General features: G+C 37.9%; 1 protein-coding gene across 8 annotated transcripts in view; it reads left to right on the forward strand.

The window, feature by feature from the left end:
• QKI (QKI, KH domain containing RNA binding) overlaps positions 1-27,842 on the forward strand; it is a 155,079-nt gene that overhangs the window by 32,760 nt on the left and 94,477 nt on the right. For all 8 annotated transcript variants that reach the window (XM_045500235.1, XM_045500236.1, XM_045500239.1 and 5 more), the window contains exon 2: positions 5,945-6,087. In XM_045500235.1, the coding sequence (XP_045356191.1) occupies positions 5,945-6,087 (143 nt within the window). The remainder of the gene's footprint in view (positions 1-5,944; positions 6,088-27,842) is intronic.

Raw genomic sequence — 27,842 nt, forward strand, 5'->3', positions numbered from 1 at the left:
ATAGCTTCTTTGTGTACTACTGAACTAGTAAATATTTTTCATATTTCGTTTCCTAATTTTCATTTTCTTGGTTTAAGTTTGTTGAAAAAATTCTAAACCAGATGGTAAAATAGGATTATACTCTAACCTTTATCCAGTCTTTCAACATTGCAGTATTGAATTTATACATAGCCATTATCTATCTATCTCTCTATCTATCTTGGGAAATAACCACTTAATTTTATATTTTAGATTTCTCAGCCTGTATTTTTCTGTTCTCTAATAGTTCTTTATGTTGTCCTTATTTCTGACATTTTACTTTTCCACACAGTGGTCGATCTGTTAGCTAATCCAGTAATTCAGATTTTTTTCAAACTGTAAAAAATTTTGAGGTGGCAGAGAGTGGGATCCACATGTAGTAATTCAGATTTAATCAAAGAGTAGTGGTGATAGAGAGCCAAAGGCAAAAATGAGCTGAGCTTTATGAAACATAAGAATGATTTCAAAGCAAAGCGTTTAGTTATGTTAGGTGAATTAGGGAAAGGGAAAAGGCAGATGATGTAATATTAACAGGTCACATAAAGCCACAGCTGTGTGGTGACTGTTTTCCCTCTTAGTAGCAGAATTCATTGACTGATAATAGAGGTTTCGTTTGAAAAAAGAAAAAGAAGGTAGTTAAAAACAGAGAAATGTAAGGAAACAGTAGTATAACCAAAACAAATTTTCAGACTTAAATATTTTTCAGTATACTGACATTTGAAAAAATGGCATCACCAAATATCAATTCTAGGAGCCTGAATACTGGAAGTGTATATTCTCAGGAGCTGAAAAGTTTGCGTTCTAAACTTGATGGCACAACCTATAGAATCCAAAACAGATTATTTCCTGTTTAAACTAGTGGGTCCAGAAGGGGGTTCGAGTCCTAACCTAGCTTGAGATGTCATCAGATAGTTGATAAGGCATGCCTGCATTTCAGTATGCGAGCTACAGAAATGTGTGTGCTATGAAACTAGTTAATTGGCTCCTTGATTCAGAATAGTCATCCCTAAAGAACGTCAACTGATAGATAACACTCTGAAGGCAGTTGCCTAGTAGAAAACAACCAGGAAAAAAAGTTAAATCATCTATTGGTATTTAAACAAACAGTTGTGGAAGATGAAACGGTGGACGCTTGGCTTATTAGCGCCACCAACATTTGAGCCAAAGAGGTAGAGGTATCCTTAAACACGCTGTGGAATTGGAGTGTGGGGGACTGGGGGTAGGCAGCCAGAGTGTGCATTCTCCTCAGTTCTCAGGATGAGTGTGGTACAGGATGTTCCATTTTGAAAGGGCGTGGACAAGGTAGTATGTCCAAATGAGTGAGAGGGTATAAAATCATGCTGTTTTAAAGCTCAGAAGAGGGTACTTAGATATAGAACTGTTCAAGTATTTTTAAGATCATCTTAAGAATGAGGCATTTGATGTACTTTGTGGACTTTGGAGTGTGGGCAAATGAGAAAAATTTCAGGAATTTTGATTCAGTAAAATTTATAAACTGATAACTCCAGAGATGTCTAAAACAAGTTGTCTTGATATTGGGGATGTTTTGGGGTAATTGTGGTGGGAATTTTTTTTTTTTTAATGTTTATTTGTTTTTGAGAGAGACAGAGACAGAATGCGAGTGGGTTAGGGACAGAGAGAGAGGGAGACACAGAAGCAGAAGCGGGCTCCAGGCTCTGAGCTGTCAGCACAGAGCCCGATGTGGGGCTCGAACTCATGAGCTGTGAGATCATGACCTGAGCTGAAGTCGGACGCTCAACCGACTGAGCCACCCAGGCGCCCCTGTGGTGGGAATTTTTATACTAGGTGATGGAACAAGTGGTTCTGAACTTCTGGTTCTCTGAACCACTCTTGTAGGTTATGAAAGTAGTGTGGAGATGAGCTGACATTTGAGCATTGTCATGTAATGTTTGATACAACAAAAGTATACAGTTGACCCTTGAACAGTGCAGGGAGTAGGGACACTGACTCCCCTCATGGAACATCCGTGTGTAACTTTTGACTCCTCCAAACCTTAATTACTAATAGTCTACTGTTGACTGGAAACCTTACTAATAATATAAACCATCAATTAACATGTGCTTTGTATGTCATATGTATTATATACTGTATTCTTACAATAAAAGCTAGAGGAAAAAAATGTCAATAAGAAAGTCTTGTGTAAACGCAATAAGAAAATCTTTGTGTAGTGTAAACCGTGTTGTTCAAGGGTCATCTGTATAAAACATATTAATTATGAAGAGCTTCTGTGTTTCATAAGTGAACACCTATAAATCCACCACTTAAGAAGGAACTAAAGCACTACCCGTACCCATGACGCATTTCTGTAATATTTTGGCTGTGATTAGATCAACTTGATAGGAAAACATTAACAAAAACTTCTGATTACCATGACTTAGGACTGAAAGCTTTGGAGAAGAAAACTTTTTAAAATGTGGGGTTACAAGGGGGAAAATAATAATAACTGGGGTCCTTGCATACTAAGGTTGGAAAACAATGGATTCAGTTGAGTTATTCGGTAATCAACCTGTAATTAGTGAGGTACAGGTACAGAGAGGTTAAGAGACTTGTCTAAAATCACATAAACAGTTACTCTTAGAATCAGAACTTTTTTTCTTTTTTTAAAGATTTATTGTTTAAGTAGTCTCTGTACCCAGCATGGGACTTGAACTTAAAACCGTGAGATCAAGAGTCACACACTCTACCCTACCATCTGAGCCCCAGAACTTGTTTTGACTTGAGTGTTGGAAGTAACATGCCAGGAAGTGCTCGTGATTGCCTGGCTAGAAGGGTGCTGTTGATAAAGGCAGTTAAGCACTCCGCTGGTTAGACCCCACAGTAAGATGGTAAGATCCTTGAGAACTAGGACTTAGTCATCTTTTCATTCCCATCCTACGATGTTGTGTATATAATTTGTGTTCTGTTGTTAAATTGAGTAATATATCTTAGAGACTGAAAGAAACATGGTAGAAAGACTTTGTATCTTAAGTAGAATTTATAATTATATTGGTTGTACCTTTGCCTCAACGCTCTGTAATTAGAAACAAAGGTCAGAGTTTCTTTCCTCTGGACTACTTTCTTGACCTTAATAGCCTGTGGCAGAGTTGATTATCCTGCTTTTGTGTTTCCAATCTATACCTCTTTCTGTTCTTCTTCTTTGGAGTGTCTGTTTGTTCACATACTTCCCATAGGAGACTAGCTTCTTTGAAAGCTTGGAACCTTGACTTTACTTTAATGCCTTAGAACCTAGCTCACTCACCCACCCATCTTCCAGACCATGGAGTGTTGACTGAGGGCCTGCTGTTGCTCCAGGCACTGTTCTAGGAGCTAGGGCTACAGCGGGCAGCAGAGTCTCATCAAAATTTCAGTTATTAATCAGAGAATCACACAGATGTTTATAGAAATTCAATTTAAATGGCAAATGTATTTTTCTTCCATTTTATCATCTAATTGGATATGTGATCGGTGATTATTGTATCTTTATGTATTTTTAATTTAATCATTTTATGTGAATTTTCTTATAATTGATTCTCTTGGTTTATCTAAGTTTGATAAATTTGTTTACCTGGAATTAATGTTGTTTTCTTTTTTAGTCTTTTGTATTACTATGGTCATAGGTTTTTTAATACTGAATTCTTCTTGTATTCATGGTATAAATTCCACTTCCTTGGTGCATTATTTATTTAATATGCTGCCCTATTCATTTAGGATGTTTATATTTATATTTGTAAGCACATTTTATCTATAGTTTTCTTTTATGCTGTTGTCAGGATTTTTATATCAGTGTTACTAACATCGTAACAAGAATTCGGCAGTTTCTGAAGAGGAAATTTAAATGTAACAAATTAATATTGAAAGTGCTTTTATATAGAGACCTGGACTAAAGGATATATGCACACTTTTAATTGAATTTCCCTAATGTCCTTTGGTTAATTACTTGCTGTAATTATGTAATTATGTAAACATTTATGTTTAAATTATTACTTAGTGGTTGAAAACTTGATTGGAGAATTGCTGTTGCATGCTGATATAAAGTCAACACTAGTTTGATACTGGACAGGTTTAGTAGGAAAGATTCATTATTATAATAGAAATACACAAAAAGAACTTAGAGAATGAAGTCTTGGTTTTATAATGTAGTTAAATCCAAGGTGCATTCTTTTGATTTTTAAAAAATTTCATTTGCTATTCAGAGACACACATTTGGTAAGCTTTGACAAGCAAATTGTTACCTCAGAGATAAGATGGTTATAAAATGAATGTTGCCATCATTGAAGCAGAAAATGTATTGTAATACAGTATTTTCACTGATTTAAGACTATATAACCGGGTAAGAACACCTTTGATCATGCCTTTTTGGTATGGTGGGTTTTATTTAACAAAGAGATATAAATAACTAGTTATGAAAATTGAAGTGTTGTACATTCATATTTCATAGTTCCTTAATCGCAACAGATTGAAATTCCATGTTTGGAAGGTATACAAAATACATTATAAAAATAAAGCCCATTTTACCTTTAAATTTTAATGGACACAAGCCTTTTCCCCCCTTTCTGTAGCATGGAGAGACATTTATAGGGGCATCCAGCTAATTTAGTAGTGACAACCCTTATTAGACAGTATGTTCCAATGGGCAGGGCCTGTCCTCTAACACGTCGTCTTGGAAACTTAATGAAGAATTCTTGAAAGAATTGATTTCTTTGTTCAAGTCTTGATTCATTTAAGTAGATTTCTTATACTTTTTCTTATAAAAAAATATATTTATGTCTGGGAACTTTTTAAAAGGTCATTGACCAGGGTGCCTGGTTGGCTTGGTCGGTTAAGTGTCTGACTCTTGATTTTGTCTCAGGTCATGATCTTACAGTTTGTGGGTTCAAGCCCTGCATTGGGCTCTGGGCTGACAGTGCAGAGCCTGCTTGGGATTCTCTCTCTGCCCCTCCCCCACTTGTGTGCACGTGCTTGTGCTTGCATGCACGCGTTCCCTCACTCTGTCTCTCAAACTCTTTTTTTTTTTTTTTTAAAGTCATTGACCCTAGGTATTTCTGCTTTCTTTCTTATATTTCAGTCATTAATGCAATGTAGTTTGATCTCTTTTAACCATCTTTTCCTTGAAACTTCTCTGATCACCAGTGGCTTAGTGGTCAAAATCAAAGTACCCTTTTTTGCTCTTTTTCTTATTACTATGTTTTTGTGGCATTTGACACTGTTGATCACCTTGTCCTTGGTTCTGTTATTCTTCAGCTTCTTTGACACCTCTCTTCTTACTTCTATTCACCTCCAGTTCTTGGTTTGGATCTCTCTTCTTTACTCCTTAAATGTTGCTTTTCCTAGGATTCGGTCCTTTCTTCTCCCTATATCCTCTCTAAGACATCTCTTCTATTCCTATAGCCTTAACTAACATTTGTGTATCAATCTAGACTTCTGCTGAACTTAAAATCTGTGTTATCTACTGGACGTGTGTTTATCCAGATACCTAAAATAGCTAAGGAAGTAGTCCAGTTTAAATCTCATTCAGACGGATTAGTTCTGAAGTATAAAAGAGCCTTTGGTATTAGTTTTGTGTGATAGACATTCTTATTTGACTAAAGTTCTCATTTGGAATGAATGGCCTCATTTAGGTATGGAGAAATTAGGTAAAATAACAGGTTTATCTCATAGTGGTTGAGAGCGTGGGCTCTGAAGTTAATTTAAATAAAATATATTATTTCGTTGATACAAATTTGATTCCTGGTAGCAATTAATTAAAGCTATAGTCCTGTTAAACATAGACTTAATCCAGGAAATGATAGAATAGGTTAACAGTTCTTTACTCTTTAACACCTTATCAATGAAACCCCTCCCTACCTTCTTTTTTTAATTTTTTTTTTTCCTGGACTAGCAAGAATATTTTTTTGTCTAACACATTTAAAATTTTTACTTTTAACAGAAATTAGCAGAGTACGGAAAGACATGTACAATGACACATTAAATGGCAGTACAGAGAAAAGGAGTGCAGAATTGCCTGACGCTGTGGGACCTATTGTTCAGTTACAAGAGAAACTTTATGTGCCTGTAAAAGAATATCCAGATGTAAGTATATTTTGTTGTTTTATTCAATTTTTTTTCTGCTTCACATACTTTGGGAAGGGATATAGCTGGTGGTAAATAAGCATTGTCAGCTGCTGAAAAAAAAAAAAATGCCCTGTGAGGGACTAGAGGTGTCAGTAATTTGGCATGGGCAGTTTAAAAACATTTTTAAAATAATGTTTTCATTTAAGTGCTGTTATGTCACTTTTGAAAATGCACATGGTAAAGACTTGGTTTTAGATTTCAAATTAAGGCCAGAGATACGGAAAGAGCTTTGGCCTTAACGTCACAGAGAGCACCAAGTACAGTTCTCTGCTCATCTTTAACCGATTACAGGGAAGCCACAGCCTGGGCCACGCCATCCTTTCAGTAAAATGAGAGGTTGGACTGTGTGACAACTGAGGTTCCTTTCAGATCTAAAATTTTTATGACAAGCACTCTTGATAATTTTTTTCTTGTGTTTTGTCTTTTTCATTCTTGTTTCTTGCTCAGCTACACTCCATAAACATCTTGTAGCAAGTAGCGTCTTTGTCCTGTGCCAGTTAATTTGTATTTAGCTCCAAACTCTTTGTGTTTGTTACAGAGCCCTACATATGTCATACGGTTCTTCTCTCTGACTTCATCTTAAGTGATTTTTCCTCTTCCTCAATACAGTGTAGTCCCACTGGCTGCTAGAACAAGTCAGATGTATTCTCAGCCTAAGTACCTTTAGGCTAGCTGTACACTGATTTAAGATTTTAGTTTAAGTGTTACTTCAGGGAGCACTCCCCTCACCATTTTTTCTAAAAGCGATCTGGTTACTACTCATTGTTTCACGTAAGTCTTTTTATTTTTCTGCAGTGGCATTTACTATCTGATATTTTTAAATTTATTTTTCCCCCAACAGAAAACAAGGTACTTAAAACAAGAACCTGTGTTTTTGTTGTTTACCATGTACTCCCTATATCCATAGTATTTATGCAAATTGGCTCCAGCTATTGAATAAAAAGGCGATTTGGTGGTATTTTGCTAGGTTTCAGAGAGCTATTCTGCAAGGAGTTGGTATTATAAGGTCAAAATGTGATGTACACTCTAAGACTCATTGATTGTATGGACAGTATACTAGTCTAAAGATGGAAAGTAAATGTCTTAAGTTGGATTAATGGAAAGAAGCTTTGACATTTCACAAGTTGCATTTCTTTCTTTCTTTCTTTCTTTTTTTTTTTTTTAATATTTTACTTATTTTTGAGAGAGAGAGAGAGCAAGTGTGGTGCAGCTTTGAGAAGCTCAGCATCAGGAATTTGGACTTTCTCTTTGCTCTTAACATAACTTGGCTTCAGTGCCTCCCAGACTTTATCTTCAAACTTCAGGTTCTTAGGAGAGAAAATGTGTTTTGGACCAATCTGCCATGACTGGGGATGGGAGGTTACATAACATAACCTAGACATGGTCTCTCTGGTCCCGCACTTGAGGACTGGAATGATTCCTAGAGATAGGAAGTTGTGATTTGGGCAGCTGTCCCAATTCGAGTCTACTGCTGTTTGGTGTTTCAGTATCTCCTAAAGCATATCAGCCTTCTCATCTCATTGTTTAAACTCGAAAGGATAAAGTTTCAACACTAGTCATTAACACAGAATATGTAAGATCATAAGACCTTGTTAGAGACTATAACCTTGATCTGCCTGGTCCCCATTCTTCTGGAAAAGAAAAAATCCTGTGCAAGGAAGGGATATTTATATTGCATTATTTAAGACTTGTATCATACAGTCCTCTAAGTCAGAAGGGATATATTTTATAGTGTGGGTCTGGAGGTATCTTTTCACTCTATTTCTTTCTTCTGCCAGTTGGGATTCACTGCCATGGTCAAATCCTGTTGCTGACAGGTGTCTTGCAGCAAAATATTGTTTAGGTCCTCAAAATGGGGTTCCCAGGACTGTCGTACCCCTACCTTCTGGGAACTTGTAAACATTCAAGCCCCATCCCAGTCTAACTGAATCAGAAACTCCAGGGGCAAGACTCAGCCATTTGCCTTCCAAGCCCTGTAGATGATTCTGACGCATGTTGAAGTTTGAGGGGCACTGCTCTTACTTGTTTATCATCAGAATAAGCCGAGCTAACAGGTGGTTCGTTTGCCGAGCGTTGTTCCAGGAAGCAAGTACTGTGGTGAATTACACAGTGCCTCTGCTCTTGCGGAGCAGACATTGCAGTCCAGAGACAGACAACCAACAAATGAATGTTTACTTTAGGTGCAGTCAGTGCTATGGCAGAAAATAAGATGAGCTAAGCATCTAACTGGTGACTATGTACTTACAGTAAAAGTATCTATTCTCAGATGGAGGGAATGCAGAGATGTGAACCAAGTGATGGGGAGGAAGGCATGGAAATGATCTGGGAGAAGAACATGCCAGGCAGAGTGAACAGCAAGTACAGTGACAGGCATGAGTGTGCCTGGGAAGTGTGGTAAGATGCAAGGTTAGAGAGTTAGCAGAGGGGCCGTGTCCTGTAGGGGCTGTGGGACCCAGCAGGGATTTCAGACACTATTCTGGGTCAGATGTTTTGAGCCAAGGAGTGATGGGAACTACTTAGCTGGGTTTTAATGATTCATTCTTGCTGCTGGGGGCAGTGGTGGCAACAGAGACACAGCTAGGGGGCAGAAGAGGAGCTTGAACAAAAGGACTTAGAAATTCTTGGATCCCGCTATTTAGAGCTGGTAACATTTGCTCTGGTAGATTGGGTATCGAGGATGAGGGGAAGTCAGGTAGAGCTTGAATGTTTTGAGCAGTTGGAGTAATAGAATCATTAGTGTCTGCGGTGGAAAGACTGAGGCAGGAGCCCTCTGGGGAGATGGAGGTTCAGATGGAGAGGTGTTGAGTTTGAAGTTAGACATCCAGGAGTGGGCATATCAGATAGGCAGGTGTGTGTGTGAGTTGCAGATGCCTCTTGGCACCCCAAGGTTTCTGTTTTAACAATGCTTTTTAAATGAGAAATTCAGTTATAATTCACAAGAGGAGAGAAACGGATATAAAACCATGCTGGTTCTCCAGATAATTTTGTAATACCCTAATTTTAATTTTCTGTTATAAGAACTTAAGTTCTGTTTCATGTAAGAATCCTGTTATAAGAATTAAGATAATTAAACTTGTCATAAAAATTTAAGAATTTTTTTCTTTGAGGTTATTAATCTATACCAAATGAGTAGCAGCTGTTTTATGACCTATATTAGGAACTTTATGTCAGCTTTTGAAAAAAAAAAAAAGTATTAAAGTAAAACAAGGGAATGTGTCAGATTTTGGCAGTATGGGAAAAGATTTATTTCAGAATTGCGAGTTTGATATTGGCCACGGTGAAACAAATATGCATTCTTATTCTGGCATTTTTTCACTTAGTATATCTTAGAGATCATGAATTATGCTTCTCTTCCACCCTTCCCGTTTGTGTCTAAGCTTGATTTTGTGAGCGAATTCATCCTATTTGACTCACAAATTATTAGAACTTTGAAGGGGCATGTGACATAGCAGTGGAAAGGATGGATTCAGACCCAGACTGCAGGCTGGTTCTGCCAGCTTACTTTGTAACTTTGGGCAGGTTATTTGTCACTTACGGTTTTCCATCTCATCTCTAAGGAGATAGTAAGTCTCTCACAGGTTTATGAGGAGTTGTAAGTGAGTTAATACATGAAAAGCACTTGAAAAATGCCATAATGCTATAGAAGTGTCAACCAGAATGCGGGATCTGTGAGGGTGGGCATAGTGTCTCTTTTTGTATTCTTGCTGGTTCGAATAGTGTCTGGTAAATGGTAGATGTACCACAGATACTTGTTCATAACCTTGTGAAAGCTGCACTCTTTCAAACGCTACTAAGCTTTTATTTTAAACTTGGCCTTTGCGTTTGCACATAGCAACTTATTTTAGAGAAGTAAGTGTTAATTTGGAGGTATTGTTTTGGACTTGGTTCTGTATAGCTCTGGGACTGATAGGAGAAGAAAGTTTCAGATTTAGTGTTTGAGAAATGAGATAGTGTGGTATAATGTTCTTTGTGGCGTTTCTGAATCAGTGGCTTAATGATGTGGGAAGGGGAAGGTAATATGAGTAGCATATTGAAAATGAACTGAAATTTTTTTCAAAATTGATCTTTATTAATACTTACAGTTATTAACAAAGCAGACTTATATTGCATCTCTGCTGTATTCCAAACACATCCTGGAGGTAGGGATATTAATTCGTTGAGAAAACTCTTTGACATAGTTGTTTAGTAGTGGGGTTTTGAGCCAGACAGGCCTCAGTGTTGAATCTTGGCTTTACTCCCTTACTGGCTGTATTTGTCAGCAATTGCCATAATAATGCTCCAGAGGAAGCTATTCTAAAACTTACTGGCTTAAAATGACAAGCATTGGTTTTTGTGCTCTTTAGCCTTTGCTCTATGGTGGCTGAGATTTTGTTGATTGGGCTTAGCCGAACTTGACCTAGACCAGCTGCAGGTGGGTTTAGATCTTTGTGTTCTTGCTGGGCTCAGTCCAAAGGGGCAGCAGCTACTCGGAGCATGCTCTTCCCATGGCAGGTCACCGGAGTGCCAGAGCCAAGCCTGATTGCCTCAGCACGGGTAAGGCCTCTGCTCCCATCTGCTAACATTCCATTAGCTCCGTGATTGCCAACTATGGGTGATTTTGCCCCTCTTGGATATTTGGCAGTATCTGGAGATATTTGGGTCTGGCAGAACTACAGGGGAGAGGGGGTATTAGTTAGTGGCATCTAGTAGGTAAATGCCAGGAATGTTGCTGAACATTTTACAATGAACAGGGCAGCCCTTCCACAACAAATGATTATCCTACCCCGAGTGTCTGTAGCACTGAGATTAAGAAACTGCATTATCAACTCAGTGAGAAGGGGACTGGACTAGGTATTTGCTGACAAATCATCCAGACTATCACATTGGCTTTGAGCACACGTTCATTTTTTAGAATCTGTTTCCTCGTCCATTAAATTATAATGTCCCCTCCTAAAATTGTTTGGCAAAATAAAGGTAACAAATAATATGGCATATGATAGAGCGCTCGATATGGTTCTTGTGATTGTGAACATAAAAAAAAAATTCCCATCCTTGAACGAGCCCACAGTCTTGAATGAAAGATAGAATATATTGCATTAAATATTTAAGACTGTTTCAGTTTATCATACATTCATAAAGTGACAGACATGAATGAAGATTACAGTTATACATAGGCCATCAAACTGGTAATTTGGCTGATTGAGTTATTAAGGACTTGTTTGAATCCATGGAGATTTTATAAAGCAGTATGTGAATGAAGTTAACGATTGACATAAGTAAAAGATGTTATGTTTCAATGAGTCAGTAATAATTCTGTCATTAAATTTACCTAGTTATTCAGTTTTGAGTTGTGAGAAATTGTTTTATAGGATCTGCCACAGTGGTAGATAAGTTTCAAATGTCAAGGTCTAGCTGTTAGGGATCTTAGTCGTTCTAGTATATATGTGAACAGATTAGGTTGCCAAACTTTGTTTGGGACATGATGTGAAATGGTAGCGAGGTGTTCTCTAGATATTTAATATGAACATAACTCTGATTTTCTGACGTTTTTACAATGGGTTTTAGTTTTGAATGTTGGTAGCTTTGAAAGGTGGGTCATGGGTATAGGCTGTCATGATGAGAATTGTCAAAGGTTTGTAAAATGGATAAATGCATTTTCAAATATTTTTCCCAACAAAGATCCCAGCCTGGCAACCGTAATTAATATTGTAGCTTTATAATTACTTATCACATCCTGTAGTCTCGTAACAGTAATCTGCTCATGGTGGACCAAGAGTCTCAAGTCCCTTCAGTTCAGTTCCCTGAGCTCACAGATAAAACGTGGCTAGCCATAGCTTCTGATCTAGTATAGAGTATAGGGTTATTGGTTTTCTCCCATTTTGCAAGATTGTCCCCTGCATATTGGATGTTGAGCTAGCATTTGTTTGGGATGGATCATGAGGAGATGCGGGGGCAGTGCAATCTGCTGTCTTTCGTTAGGCCTTTGAGCTTCGGACTGTTGTGGCTTCCTTATTGTGGTGAAAGAATTAACCAGGAGTCTTCACGTAAACGACTTTCACCTTTGTTCTTAGAAATGTCCACTGTTTAATGGATACTAAATCAAAATGTAATCATCTGTAAAGTCTCCTTTTTCAGTACCCAGGTTAAGGCCCAGTTTTTGCCTGGATTTGATCTTAATTATGGGTGAAAATATAATACATTAAAAGTAAGATCTGTCTCAAGACAGAGTGTTGATTTTCGGGAAGGTTGGCATATGCTTTCACTGAGTGCAGTTGTGAAGTGTTTCAGATTCGATATTAATCTCTTGGAGATTTGAATTTGGCAGTACCATTTGACGATATTGAACATATCTTTAAGTTCTAGGCAGAGAAACTGTTACTGTTGACTTTGAACTTTATTTATTTATTTATTTAGAGAGAGCCGGCGCACGCACAAACCGGGGGGGGTGGGGGGGGTGGAGAGAGAGAGAGGATCCCAAGCAGGCTCCGTGCTGTGCTGTCAGTGCAGAGCTCGATGCGGGGCTCAAACCCAATGAGTCGTGAGATCACGACCTGAGCCAAGACCCAAGAGTTGGACACTTAATGTTGAGTGAGCCACCCAGGCGCCCCTTGAACTTGAAACAGATAAATTTAGTGAGGGTTAATTTCATGACTTTTGTCTTTTTGGTGTTGGTTTGGAAATTTCCCTTTTATTTCACTATATAAGGGCATATTAAGACCTTCTGTGTATGAGATATTTAATAGGGTCTTTATGGTCTGAGATACATTAAATATGTTGGTATGTTAATAGGAGTTATTCCAAAAAGGATCTCAAGATAGTCTGAAAACAATATGTTTTTGTTTAGCTCATGTTTTCTCAAAGTTTAACAATTATAAAAAGAACAAGCCTTTTCAGAGTCTTAAAATGCTAACGCTTTATTTTGTAAGTGATGCATTTTAATATTTAAAAGGAATTAGTGTTCAGAAGAACAGATTAGAAAACAGAGTTTATTTTTAGGGGAGTATTACTTGCGAGAAATGTTTTCAGGTGAGGTACAAAGTTTTGTCTATGATTTATCTCATCCAAAAAGAGTATGTTAGGATCTGATCTGTTAAAATTACTGTTCTGAGGGATTTATCAATCAGTTGCATACCTAATCACTGATATCTAACCTCCATGTATCTCTGATCTTGTCCCTGAAATAACCAAAGGAGTATAATACAAAAATTGGAGAGAAATCTGATTCTCAGAGCTATTCATATTCCTTGAACATTGAGGTATTTGTTACATATTAAAGGAAAATTCGAGATACTGATCTTTTGGCCCATCTTGAGGGAGGGAGCGTTGTCCCCTGGTACAGAGTGACGCCGTAACAATCTTCCTGATCCTTACCCTCTTGCCTCCAAAACTGGCAAACAAAATGGGCTCTGGGGGTAGTTGAAGATTGTACCACTTAAGCTTGACCACCCATCTTAGTGCCTGGGTATAGTAGACGACCTAAATTTATTTTATGAGTGAATGAACTCCTATTTATACTTTCTTTCGGTTTGAATTTGAGCTGAAAACTGTAGTTTTTGATGGAACCTGCCTTTACTCTAGGAACATTGCAGTCAAAATTTTTCAACAACTAGCCTTGGAACTAAATTCACTAAATTATTTCATTGGGAAAGCATTACATGTCTTAATAAATTCTTGCCTTTAAAACAGTTTGTAGTTAAATTAGGCACTTCCTGAAATCTGGTTCTCACCTACCATAGAACACTATTTGTCCCCAGTCCAAAAACAATATCCCTAGCATGAACTTGACCATCTGCATGCTTCATATTGGTGTGATAAGTTTTTCTTTATTATTTGATAAGGAATTGATTGAGCTTTAAAAAAAAATGTATCTCTGTTGTATTCTTTGGGGTTAGAGGACAACGATTGCTTTGATATTCGTTTCTTGCCTTTTTATTTATGACATGGTATGAAAGCAGTATACATTTGCAATTTTAACAGATTAAAACAAAGGAGAAACCTAAAATTGTAACGTAATTAGAAACACGAAGGCTGAAAAGATCTCAGTATAAAACAGTAAAATTTTGGCATCATTCGTTTATTCCAGAAATGTGTGTGGCCAAGTGCTAGGCACCAGATACAAGAGAAGATGTAACCCTTGCCCTCACAGTACTGTTATACGGTAACAAGGGCCCGAACTGAGGCAGCGAAGTTGAAATAAAGAATAGGGGACAGGTTAAATAATGAAAACCTTTAAGATTTCTTAGTCTATTATATATGGAGGCTAAGAATGAGAGAGGGCTCTGGTAGTGGTACTATTCATTTAAAGTAGAGAACACAGGAGAAGATTTGGTAACAGTATTGAAGAGGAACCAAGAGTAACAGATGAAAAACGTACTCTATTAACAGAAAAGAGTAATTAAAAGCCTCTGTAAACTTCGTTGTTCTCCACAGTGTAGGAACATTGAACCAAGGTGGTATAAAAGTTATCACATTTGACTAATAAACTCTGCGCTAAGGAAAAAAAAAAAAGCTCACTTTCAGAGAGGAATTAATAATTTTCAAATCGTGTGTGAGGTGATAATATTTATGCAGCAAAACTTAAAAATCAAAGAGCCTTAGATAGTATCCATAATCCATGGTCAGAACTACATATTTGATCTTGTAGACTCATCTTCAGGGTTTGAAGTGACCCTTGTAAGCTCAGTTTTGACTCAAATCATCATATTCTTTTCTTTCTCTCCTTTTTTAAGTTATACATAGTTTTCATTGAAATACGTGGATCGAGTAATGATCACATCAAGATTTTCATTCACATAAGAGGTTCAGTTAAGGTAAAAAGGATGTATACGATGATTGTTAAAGCTGTGATCCCAATGGGTAAAAGATAGATGAAGATACCGGAAAGGTAGGGTGTGGTTATGTAACAGTAGTAGAGTGATGGCATGTTTTGGGATAAGTGGAGAAGAAATGATAAAAACAATTTGGACTCTAAAAGTAAACTTGAATCTGAAGAGAGTTTTTGTAAACTTCATACCAAACACAGGGATGAGAAAACTAAATACGGGTTTCTGGTGTGGTTTAGGGTATATCGTTTAAGGTCTTTAGAAGAGAGGCATTATGCTAATTAAGTGTCAGAATTCTGTGTTTAATCTAGGTGTAGGATTGGGACTACTTTTGTAACCTCTCACGTATTAAATATTGATGACATGGTAACTGTCTCTCAAAAGTGTTCTGAGGATTAAGTGACTTAATGCACGTGAAGTGCTAAGCATAGAAGCGCCCTCACACCAGAACACTCCGAATAAAACATACCTCAGCGTGTTCAATACCTGAGAAATGTTGAATGGCATCGTCATTGTACTCATGTTAATAACTTCCATGTTGAAATGGAAGGTGGAAATAACATTTGTTTTGTTTCTGTGACGTCACTGATTTTGTCATTTGGAATTTATCTTGAATCTCAGGATTATTTTTCTAGAAGCTAAAGAACGAGCGCTTTGGAAAACAAACGTTACTTAACCAATTAAAATAAGAATATGAAGGCAGTGAAAGCCAACAAGACAGTAATTTTGACAGTGTAAAGTCCAAACTCTTTTACGGGAGGCCCTTAAAAAAAAGTCCCTAACTACTTTTTAAACCTTTATTTTTGCTGTTACCCTTATGTTTAGACACATAATTCACTGTTCTATAAAAAGTGGCAGGTACTTTTAATTTTTCTTCCCTGTAACGCCTTTCTCTTTTTCCTTCCCAGAAAACATATCAAATCCTCCTCAACACATACTGTTGAGCTCAAGTGTTCTTCCTTCTGTGATTCTGTGTTCTGACTCCTAGAGACAGTTGTCCTGTCCAAAGTGAGGATTTCAGAGCACAGTGCACCCACCCCGCACAGCCCTTATCACATGGTAGCCAGTGATGGACGTGTCTCATGCAGATCATCTCGTGGAGTCAGAAAGCAGTACCTGGTCCTTGTTTTGTTTTTAAATCTATAGTGCCTCATGAAGTATATAGCACGTAGAAGCTAATATTTATTCACATTGTTGGATAAATCAATTAAAAGTGTTCACAGAAATCATATAGTGGTTTTTTTCATTCTCATGGTAAAAAATTACTAAAGAGTTATATGCAGCACAGGAACTCATACACACTTCAGAAATTGCTCAATTTTTATTTTAATTGGTAAAATAATGTTTTCCGAAGCACTTGTTATTTAGTTTCTAGAAAAACGATCATCTTAGTCACCTGAGTTTGTTTTGAGTGCTTTCAGCTTCTTTCCCAATTATATCTTATACTCAAAGGATGAAGATTTCGTGTAATTTAGGATATACAAATTTATGTGCCACAGTTTCATATTGTGGTTATTACCGGTTACTCCTCCCCCTCTTCACATCTCCTGGTGTAAGTGACTCTTCTTGCGGAGCATTGTGCCACCAACAGAAGATGTTTATAAAGGTCTAATATATGACAGGTTTTATAAAAAAAGCTTCCTGTGATAATGACTGTGTAGCATAAGGAGACTTATTTGCTTATCTAGAATAAATATGAAGGTAGAAAAGGGATAAGACATTTCCGTCTCCAAAAAGCACAAGACAACTTGGTATATTCAATCTGTTTTTTGTTTTTGATGTGAATGTATGTGTGTTTTACACAATGCTGTCATTGATTTTCGCTGAACTTTTGTATCTCTGGCCAGAACCTACGGTTTGAATTGATGAATGAATATGGTTCTGACATGAATATTGGTTGGTTTCTTCATTTGCATTAATGAGTAGATGAATACGAAAATACGAAAAGATGCGTTGAAACTTCATTTGTTCATACGTGACAAGAGCAACTTGTTTGCTGGATTGGATAATGGTTTTTGAATCCTGGAAGAACATTGTGCTGTAGCACACTTTTGATTTAATCTGTATTATTAATTTCTCCTTAACTGCTATAAGTCTGGAGCCAATCAGTAGAACAGTAAATCAGACAACTTATCATTCTGTTATTTTAAAATAAAATCAGTTGTGCTACCAAATAACCATGCCTTTTCTTTCATTTTAACACACTTGCATAAGGTAGGCTTGACTACATTAGAGTTGGTACACTTTTTTTGTTATTTGCTAAGTGAAGGACTGCAACAAATACACATCTGCACTTGTGTTGTCTGCCTACTTTGTCACATATGAGACACAATGTAAGGTTGTCTGACTAAAATCACCTTATAAGTACCAGACACAATATTTATAAACAGATTATCAACCTGTTGTGCAAAAAGCAATCCAAAGAAGTACATGTTCTTTTTTAAATTGTTTTTACAAAGTTTTAAGCAGAAAGTACTCTTTAACAGCTCCTAGAAGTGTTTCACTGAAATGCTTTTGGAAAGCCGTGTTTTGTTAGTTACCTGTTTTCATAGCGTGTCAGGAAGATTTTATCTTTAATTGTAGATTTCTTGAAAGGTCAATGTAAAGATTTGCCGTAACACTTTGTTTTGTCATCGCAAAAAATCTGAACATTTCTATTTAAAATGAAGTGAGGAGCAACTAATAGCATTAGACTGTGTTTGTCACCTCGTCTTTAGAAATTAACATGCCATTTAGCAGAAATATCATTGGTGAGCCACAGAGAAGGTCCAGACTTAAAACAGTGGGGTTAATGAATGTCTTTTTTCCCTTCTTTCTTGCCCATCTTTGGCCTTTAAAGTTGCAGGTAACTCAGGCTGTTTGAAATGATTTTCTTTGAATGTGTTGTGACATTGTTTTAATTGAATGAAACTGCAGAAGTAGCATGATAAATCAACACAGAATGAATTTTAATGCAAGGCAAACGATATTAACTCGGAAATTGGTTGCAGTAGACAAAGCAGCTGCTATGATTAATTTTTTCTTATTCTCCACTTACAGCATTTTGAGAAGGATGACCTTGACAGTTTCGATTGTGTTAGAATCCCAGCGGTGTGCACTTCAACACACTCACACACTCGAGCTGTTGTCTCTTGATTCTTGGGCAGTAGAGATTGGTTCATTTTTCAGCTTAGGAAGATTTTGTTTTGCATGTGTGTTGGTTTTGACTGGTTTTGAGACTCTTTTTTTATTTAGATAATAATTGTATTACTTTGTTGTGGGAGAAGTCTCTGTAATCTTAACACTGTGGTTCTGGCAGAAAAGGTGAAACGAGTAGGAGAAGAGGATGGGCCGAGAAGGGTCTTCTAAGTGTTGGTGTGTTACACACTGTGTGTGTGCCAAGCAGTGTGACGAAGGCCACGCATCCAAAACTTTATGGATTCCTTGTTTGAGGGGCTAAATTACTCCCGTTTACGGTGTATTTTTCTAGACGTTCTTTTCCAAAGGCGTGTCTAGTATATGAGTTGCCTTGGGAGAGGATCTGTACAGAGCACAACTATCGCTGAGGGAGAGGAGAGCTGGTAAGACCACTTCTTTTAAAAAGCAGCCGAGGTAACAAACAGAGCAACAGCATTTTCCCAGATTTCACGAGAGCAGCAAGCTTCTTTGTCCTCCTCCTCTTCCTTCTTTTCCTTCTTTTCCTTCTTTTTCTTCTTTTTCTTCTTTTTCCTCAACCCTAGTATCTTTCACTCTTTACCACACAGTAGACCTCAGATATTTTATTGAGTTGACTTTGAAAATGAAAGCCCATTTTCTGTTGTACTGAAAAATACTCGAACGAAACAAAATGTGGGAGATTGTCTCTGTTCAGGTTGTTTTGAAGGGCTGAAGGGGGTGAAGTTTTATAGAATCTGTCACTGTGTAAACAGGTAGAGTTGGGAAGTGGCAGATGAGTAGGAGGAACGAAGAGAGGGCCCGGCCCGTCGACAGACTTTCTGTGGTATGCGCCTCGTTTCTCGTCCTCAGACCCTCATACTGATGCATTTTCACCTCATACTGCCTGAAGTTCTGTGAGTTCTAGATCTATTTAGATGAAAAGCAACATCTTTAACAGTGCCATAGACGTCTCTGTTTGTACGGGTAACAGGGTAATTCAGACCAGCCAGTAAATTTGGAGCCAGTAATTCAGAGCATTTCCAGTAAAATAGGACACGGTACAAAAAACATTTGCTTGAACACATCAGAGTCCCAGCAAGACTGAGGGCAGATAATTAAGGCTGTAAGCCTGGCATTTACGGACCCCTCTCACTGGGTGTGTTTTCGGAATCTGGAGAAGGCAGCTGAGAGGCTCAACCTTGGGGGCAGGAGTTGGGGTCTGTAATCTATCCGCGCGTACTCCTCCACATCCTCAGTCTTTGCTTAGAGGAGAGGAGGGATGCTGATGGGAACGTGTTCTAGGAGTAAAAATGCACCAGAACTTCCCAAGTTCTCACAGGCAGTGCATGTCAGCATCAAGTTGCTTTAAGAAGTGATCTTGGATGGTGCTAGTGACAGTGGGTCCCTGGGAGAAGCTGATGTATACGCCTCCTGGCATAACCTTCTGGAAGAAGGTACCATCATTCTAGGCCTTCTTTCTATAAGCCCTTTGGTAAGTCCAGTGTCTGGCATACACTAGCAAATAACCGAATCACAAGAAGGTAGGATGGCATTAACAAAACATGAGGAAACATCAAAATGATAAAAACAAATCCACAGGGACCTTTGGTATTAGAATTGTCAGACCTAGACTTTGCAAGAGCCATGCTTAGCATGTAGAAGGAGACCAAGGACAAGTTAGAGAAAATGGCAGAGAAATGGGAACTGTAAACGAAGAATTAAGCTGAAAAGATTAACTGGAATTAAACAGGTTTTCCAGAAGATTAGAAGCATTTGAAGATCGAATTAGTGAATTTGGAAGGTAGCTCAGAAGAAAATACTCAGCATGAAGAGGCAGAGAGAGAGAGAAAAACAGTGTGATAAATGAAAGAAAACCAGGGAGAAAGTCTAATGTATGTAATTGGGTTTTAGGAAAGAACGGCATAGAAGCAGTGTTTGAGAGGAGTGTGGCTTCAGATTTTCAGACCAAAGCAATAAAGTCACAGATGTATGAAACTGAACCGTAAAATGAAAACCATTCCTCGGCATGTGGTGGTAAAACTTCAGAAAACTAGTGCAGAAGAAATCCTAAAAGTAGCAAAAGAAAAAAGAGGGAAAATGTTATTTTCAGAGGAGCCACAGTTAAGACTCAAGTAGCTCATTTTTCAGAAGCATAACAGGAAAAGGAGACAAGGCAGAGAATCTTAAAGGTGTTGAAAGAAAATAACTGCCGAACTAGAATTCTGTACCCACCAAAAATCAGCCTGTTCAGATGAGGACACACTGAGAAACTAGGCTACCAGAAGATGCTCACTAAAGGAAATGCGTAAGGATGTTTTTTAGGAAGGAGAAAAGTGATCCTCAGCAAACAAGATACTTCAGAAAGGAATAAAGAGCAATGAAAATGGTAAATGTATCGGTGAATATAAATGCATATTATCTGTATAGAGTGAAAATCTGTTGACTTAAAAGTATACATAAGGTTTGAAAAACAGCTAATGGCATATAAACTGGATTGGAATAAGTGAAGTGAAATAGGCTGGGGTCCCTGCGTTGTATTGGAAAAGGGTGAAAGTACAAAATAACATTAGTGTTTGATAATTTGGTGATGCATGTTTGGGATAAACAAGCATGTAACAGAGGCTAATAGAAAGGAAAGATAAAATGAGAAAACACGTTCATTTGCATCTGTGTCCCTGCTCAGCCCCGCCCCACCCCACCCCGAAGGAAGACGAAAAAATAAAAAGGAATATAAAAGAGGTCATGCGTGTACGAAGCACTTAGTAAGATGGTAGGTATAAATCACATACTGTAAATGGGCTGTTAGTAAAAATCCAAAATTTACAAGAGTGGGTGAAGAAACAACTCATCTAGATGCTTTTCGTAAAAAAGGCCTGTGTAATATAAGGCTAACAAAAGATTGAAAAATAATCAGTTCAAGAAAGATACACTATGAAAAACTAAACAAGAAAAAATTTTTTATCTCTGAATATCAGGCTTAGTGGCAGAAGGTATTATTGGAGATAGAGGGCCACTTCATAATGACAAAAGGCTGTAATAATTTAAATTTGTATATATCAAATAACACAGCCTCTAAACATATAAAACCAAAATGGACAGAACTACAAGGAGGAATAGACAAAAAGTAAATCATGGAGGAATTCCTTTTTTTTTTTTTTTTTTTTGAACACCCATGGAATGTTTAGAAAAATTGACCAAATGCTACGCTGCCAAGTCTGAACAAACAATGCAGGACTGATATGCTGCACAGTATGTTTTCTGATTATCATATAGAAGTTAGAAATCCGTAACAGATAATTAGGAAATCTCATGTTTGAGATAAGAAAAACATTTAAATATTCAGTAGCTATTATTTGACCTGAATGATAATGGAAATACTATATATCAAAACTTTAGGTTGTGGCTAAAGCCAGTTTAGAGGACTACTTGAAAGCTTTAAAAATATATCTATGTTAGGAAAGAAGAAGGTGCAGTAAGCTAAGAATCCATTTCAGAAAGCTGAGAAAACAGCAGATTAAACCCAGAGGAAGTAGAAGGAAGGAGGTCATAAAGCCAAGAGTAGAAATCAATTAAATACAAGGAACCACCCAAGGAAGAGAGTCCTTGTATCAGATGGCTCTTGTGACATTGCAATAAGCTACCCCAACAACTTATGTTAAAGCCACTGTCATTTATTTAGCTCCTCCTTGTTTCTCTTCTGCAGGCTGGGCCTTGAGGTAGGGTTCAGAGCAGTTCTTCTGGTCTGCATTTGTAGTCACCTGTAGGTCAGCTAGGCGGTTCTGCTTCTACGAGTCGTCTGGCTATGGGCTGGGACACTGATGGTGACAGGGTCGCTTGTCTTTCATTCTCCTTCTCCTGTAGGTTAGTCTGAGCTTGTTTACGTGGGAATAATAGTGTTCTAAGAGAGGAAATGCACATTAGACTGAGGTTTAGGTTTTTAGCATGAAAGTCATTCTTTCCTCTATGTTGTACTGGAAAAGCAAGTCGCAGTGCTAGCCCAGAGTCGAGGGGTGCGAGGAACTGAGTTTACACTGCAGATGGCGTAGATATCTTTAGAGGCTAAAGGGTAATTGTGGCCTTTTAAAAAAAAAACATGTATTTCTTTCGTTTTTTGGAGAGCATGAGCAGGGGAGGGGCAGAAAGAGGAGGACAGAGGATCTGAAGTGGGCTCTGCACTGACTGGTCGGCTGATGGCAGAGAGCCTGTTGTGGGGCTCGAATTCCTAAACCACGAGATCATGACCTGAGCCAGAGTCGGGCATTCAGCTGACTGAGCCACCAAGGTGCCCCTGTGGCCATTTTTTAAAGCCAGTCTATCCCAGTCAACGAAAGCAAAGATCAATTTTTTGAAAAGCCTGGAAGATTGGTAAGAAGGAAGACATAGCTAACCGGTCAGGAGTGAAAGGGGAGCCATCACGATAGATCCTGTAGGTATTGAGAAGAAAATTAGACGTGAGCTTTACATCAGGACATTCGAAAGTTTAAACAACATGGGCATATTTCGAGGTAAATACAAGTTACCACAATTGACATATGAAAGGTAGAAAATCTGAATCAAAGAACTGAATCCATAATTTAAAACCTTGCTCAGAGAAAAACACTAGGCCCAGGTTGTTTCACCATTGATTTACTATTTGAGGAATAAATAACATGTCTTCTACAAGGCCATCCAGAGAGTAGAAAAGGAGGGAATAGGAATACATCTCAACACATTTTGAGGCCAGAATAACCTTGATGATACCAAAACCCACGAAGCATATCATGAGAAGGGAATTCCATTTATGGATGTAAATTTTGAAAAATCAGAGTGCTAGCAAACTGAACCTAACAACTTATTAAAAGGATAATGCATCAAGATCAACTTGAGTTTATTTTAAGCACGTGAAGGTTGTTTAACATTTGATAATTGATTATAATCCACTGCACTAACAGAATTAAAGAGGAATATAGGGTTGTCTCAATAGATGGTAAAGAAATGTGATAAATTTAAACATCCACTCATGATGGGGAAAAAAAAAAAAACTTCATGGGGCGCCTGAGTGGCTCAGTGCGTTGAACATCTGACTCTTGATTTCGGCTCAGGTCACGATCTCATGGTTTGTGGGATGGAGCCCTGCGTCGGACTCTGTGCTGAGCATGGAGCCTGCTTAAGATTCTGTCCGTCTGTCTCGCTGTCTTTCTCTCTCACTCTCCTCCTTTGCCCCTCCCCTTGCTCTTTCTCTCTTCTCAAAATAAATAGATATTAAAAAAAAAAAAAACTTCAGCAAACTAGGGAATAGGGTGATATTTTGTTAATCTGGTAAAGTGTATCTACAAAAAGTCTGCAGATTTCTTCAGACTTTATGGTGAACCGTTGAAAACTTTATTTTTGAAATCTGGAACAAGAAAAGGATGATAGACTCTTCTTTGGCTTTGAACTCAAGTTGTATTGGCCAGTGCCATATGGTTGGAGAGGGTATGTAACTGTTCACTGTTCACAGGTGATAGGTTTGTTTGTCTAAAGAATCCAAAAGTACCTACAGAAAAAGGATGAGAATTGACAATGAAGAAAAAAAGCTACCGGATAGAAGATTTAATATAGAAAAATCAAGTATGTGTTCATATTATAAGAAACAAAAATGAAAAAACATATACAGTAGCAAAATTGAACTCCCAAATATCTAGGAATAAGTCTGATAAAAATGAGTAAAGTCACAGTAAAAAAAAAAAAAGCCTTATATTCTTGAGAGAAATTCAAGAAGACTTGACTGAATGAAGAAATTATAATGTGCTCATGATTTTGACGCCTCTGTTATAATATCTCAATTAAAGGTATTGCCAGTATAATTTCAGAAATTGACCAACTGGTTTTAATATCTGTATGGACAGAGAAAGACAGATACCATATGTTTTCACTCCTATGTGAATCCTGAGAAACTCAAGACCATGGGGGAGGGGAAGGGGGGAAAAAAGGGTTAAAGAGAGAGGGAGCCAAAACATAAGAGACTTAAAAACTGAGAACAAACTGAGGGTTGATGAGGGGTGGGAGGGAGGAGAGGGTGGGTGAGGGGTATTGAGGAGGGCACCTGTTGGGATGAGCACTGGGTGTTGTATGGAAACCAATTTGACAGTAAATTTCATATTAAAAAATAAATAAAATCTGTATGGAAACACAAAGGGCAATAACCTAGATACTCTTAGGAGCAAGGTGGACTGTACTGTGTATCAAGATTTATTATAAAGTTACATAATATAGTGTTGGTGTTTTTTTTTTTTTAATACAGTATGAATTTTCTTTCCTTTCCTTTCCTTTCCTTTCCTTTCCTTTCCTTTCCTTTCCTTTCCTTTCCTTTCCTTTCCTTTCCTTTCCTTTTCTTTTTTTAAGTAGGCTCCACACCAAGCATGGAGTCCAATGCAGGCCTTGAATTTCATAACACTGGACTGGAGCTGAGATCAAGAGTCGAATTCTTAATTGACTGGGCCACCTGGGTGCCCCAATACAGTGCGATAGTAAAGCAAGGATAAACAAATAGATTAATAAAATAGAGAACTCAGAAATAGACCCAAGTATATATAGATATTATTTATGAGAATGATGGCACTATAGACTAATTGGAAAAGGATAGTCTTTTCAATAAAATGTGCTAGAACAATTGGGTGTCCATGTGAGGTAAAGAGAAAAAGCCGTACCATCACAGACATTAATTCCTGGTAACTGTGGGCATAAATGTGAAAGAACAATAAAGCTTCTAAAAGTTAATACAGAAGGATATTTTGATGATCTTAGGATGGGGAAAGACCTCACTAACCATGAAAAGAAGACTGATCACTTGAGCTACATTAAAATGAATTCAGTCCGGTTAAATTTAGTTATACGACACCATTAAAGAACAAGGAGGCAAGCCACAGGATGGGAAAAGGTATTTGCTATAAATGTAACCACAAAGTAGAAATTGATTAATAAAATGAAAAAACGCAATAGAAAAATAGTCTAGAAACTTCAAGTGTGCATCAAAAAAAAGTATAGACAATAAAAGCATTGTCCATAGAATTGGACAATAAACAAAAAAAAAAAAAATAAACTTTCCTAGTAATCAGGAGAATGCTAATTCAGATACTCAGCAAGTGCACCAGAATGGCTAAAATAAAAAACATTGGTAATAGGAAGTGCTAGAGAGGAAATGGATCAAAACAAATTCTTCTTCTCTTCTTTTGGGAATATGAATGTATGCAGTCCTTTTAGAAAATAGTTTAGGACTATGTAATAAAGGAGTTCTTTTTGGATATTATCTTCTTTACCAAAAGTCTTTTCCCTCAAGGAGTGCTCCCTTGTCCTGTTTCTTTATTTGGTACTATCTGTTTCATGTTAGCCTTCTCAAGTCTTTTTTGAACCTGCTTTGTCTATTCTTAATTGAAGTATGAAGCACTGAACGTTTGAATTAGGAGCTTACGTGTTCATGAACTGGGCTCCCCCACTGCAAGCTTCAGTTGGAAGTGATCACCTGAAGTGTCAACCTTTAGGAAGGCAGCCACATGTTGTTCTTGGAGACAAAGTTTACAAAAACCTGCAAGTTAGATCCCTGTTTGTTGTTGTTCTGCATATCATCTCCATCTTCTCTTTCTGGTTTTCTGCAGAGCTCTGTGTCTGAGTGTTAATTAAGTTTCTCTGGAGTTCTGTAAGGCAGATTTGCTATGGATCATATCCCCTTCTATGGACATTCTAAGCTGAGTATTTGATTGAGGGCCTGAGGTTTCCGAAAGTGAGTTTGTAGTGGACTTGGTAAGGCTGTTCGTCGTCCACTGTGTGCCAGACCTTGTATTGAACCTTTTATATGTATCATGTTGTGCACACATCTGCTCCTCCATGCAGCTCTGCTAGATGGTGTCCTCCCCATTATGTAATTGAGGCTTATTTGATGGGACTTTCAAATTCCTAGTTATTGTTACTCAGTATTGCAGCTTGGGTACCAGTTGGGATGTATGTGCTTTTGGAGTTTTTAAAACAATCACGGTATAGTTCTTGAGTTTCTTCAAATCGGAGATGCGTTGTGAAAATGGGTGGCGATGGGTTGATGTTGACGAAAGGGGTAGATGAAGTACTATACGCCAAGGAACTAGGAAAGGATAAGGGGTTTTATTTCGATATGAAGGCACATTTCAGAATTGGAGGTCTTGCAGAGCTAGATTAAGTGCTTACAGGATCAGTCTGTGAGTCTTAACTTGGGGTAGAAAAGGTTTATCAAAATGCCCTGATGGAAGGGGGCTTTCTCCCAGCTGTCTTTGCTTTGTATTTCACTCGTAAGATGTGGCAGTGTTAGTGAGCAGCTTAGTGAGAGAAAGTGAAAAGCCACAGAGTACAGACGATGGAAGAAGTGCCTTAGCTTCTGGAGCCCTTAGAGCAGTGAAGGCTCCATATCCCTTTATGTAATGATCTACTAATAGTAGGATCAAATGTAAGAGGAAAAGTAGGAAGCTGTAAACGTAAGAATTGGTACTTATTTGACTAAATAAATAAATACAAACCACTGTGGGTTTTGTGGAATTGATGCTATTCATGTTTGTTTGTTTTTTTGTCTTCCATGCCGTTGACATGTGAATGAGGAAATTTTACTTTTCAGTATTCCGAGACCATCTGTGCTTCCCATTGGCCTTTGTACTAGAAGTTTCTGTGTGTGGGAGGGGGGGGAGTTTCTAGTGAGGGATGGCAATTATTTATACAGTTATCTTTATCACTGTCCTATTTATTAAGGCTCCTGTCAAAACTAGTATAAGTTAAAGTTAGAAATGAAAAAAAAAATAAGAGTACAGACATAAAATTGTGCATACAATATTATATACTCTCAAGACTGAAATCCTAAGGGGTGCCTGGGTGGCTCAATCAGTTAAGCATTGACTTTGGCTCAGGTCATGATCTCCCAGCTCGTGGGTTCGAGGCCCGCGTCAGGCTCTGTGCTAACCGCTCAGAGCCTGGAGCCTGCTTCAGATTCTGTCTCCCTCTCTCTCTCTGTCCCTCCCCCACTGGCGTTCATTCTTTCTGTCTCTCTCTCTCTCTCTCTCTCTCTTTCTCAAAGTAAATAAACATTAAAAAAAAACATTTAAAAAAAGACTGAAATAGTACAGGGTGGAATCCAAATTTGGCCATCGCTGTTATGGCAGCCACCCCAAAACTACAACTCTCTCTAAATAGTTGCTTTGGAGAAAGTATTACTTTTCTTGTTAGATAAATGAGAGCAGAATTTTTCCCAAGAATCTCTGTAAAAAATGCAATTACTATTTAACATGATGTACAATTCCTTGAATGCCGACATTACAGAGTTTTGTAGAAGGCATTTGTATTCATGGGTGGCATCTAAGAGTTTGTCAAACTTTTTAATATACTGTACTCTGGTTTAAATGACATGTTGATGGACAGTTTAGTATAGCACCTGTTTACATAGATCGTGTTGTTCCTAATTTATAATTTGTGTTAATACATATGAAACTTCCTTGCTGAACAATGAGCTCTTGTAATTATACCCTTAAACTGTGCTAGAAATTCATAAGTACTGTAAGGCTTTATTTCATCTTAGTATTAAAAATATTTAACTTGAGGGACGCCTGGGTGGCTCAGTCGGTGGAGCGTCTGACCTGGGCTCAGGTCGTGATCTCACGGTTCATGAGTTCGAGGGCCTCCCCCCAAACACACACACACGTCGGGCTCTGTGCTGACAGCTCAGAGCCTGGAGCCTGCTTCAGATTCTGTGTCTCCTTCTCTCTGCTCCTTCCCTGTGTGCGCGTGTATGAGCATTTGCTAGCTCTC

This window comes from Leopardus geoffroyi, chromosome B2 (assembly GCF_018350155.1).
Source record: "Leopardus geoffroyi isolate Oge1 chromosome B2, O.geoffroyi_Oge1_pat1.0, whole genome shotgun sequence".
NCBI lineage: Eukaryota > Metazoa > Chordata > Mammalia > Carnivora > Felidae > Leopardus > Leopardus geoffroyi.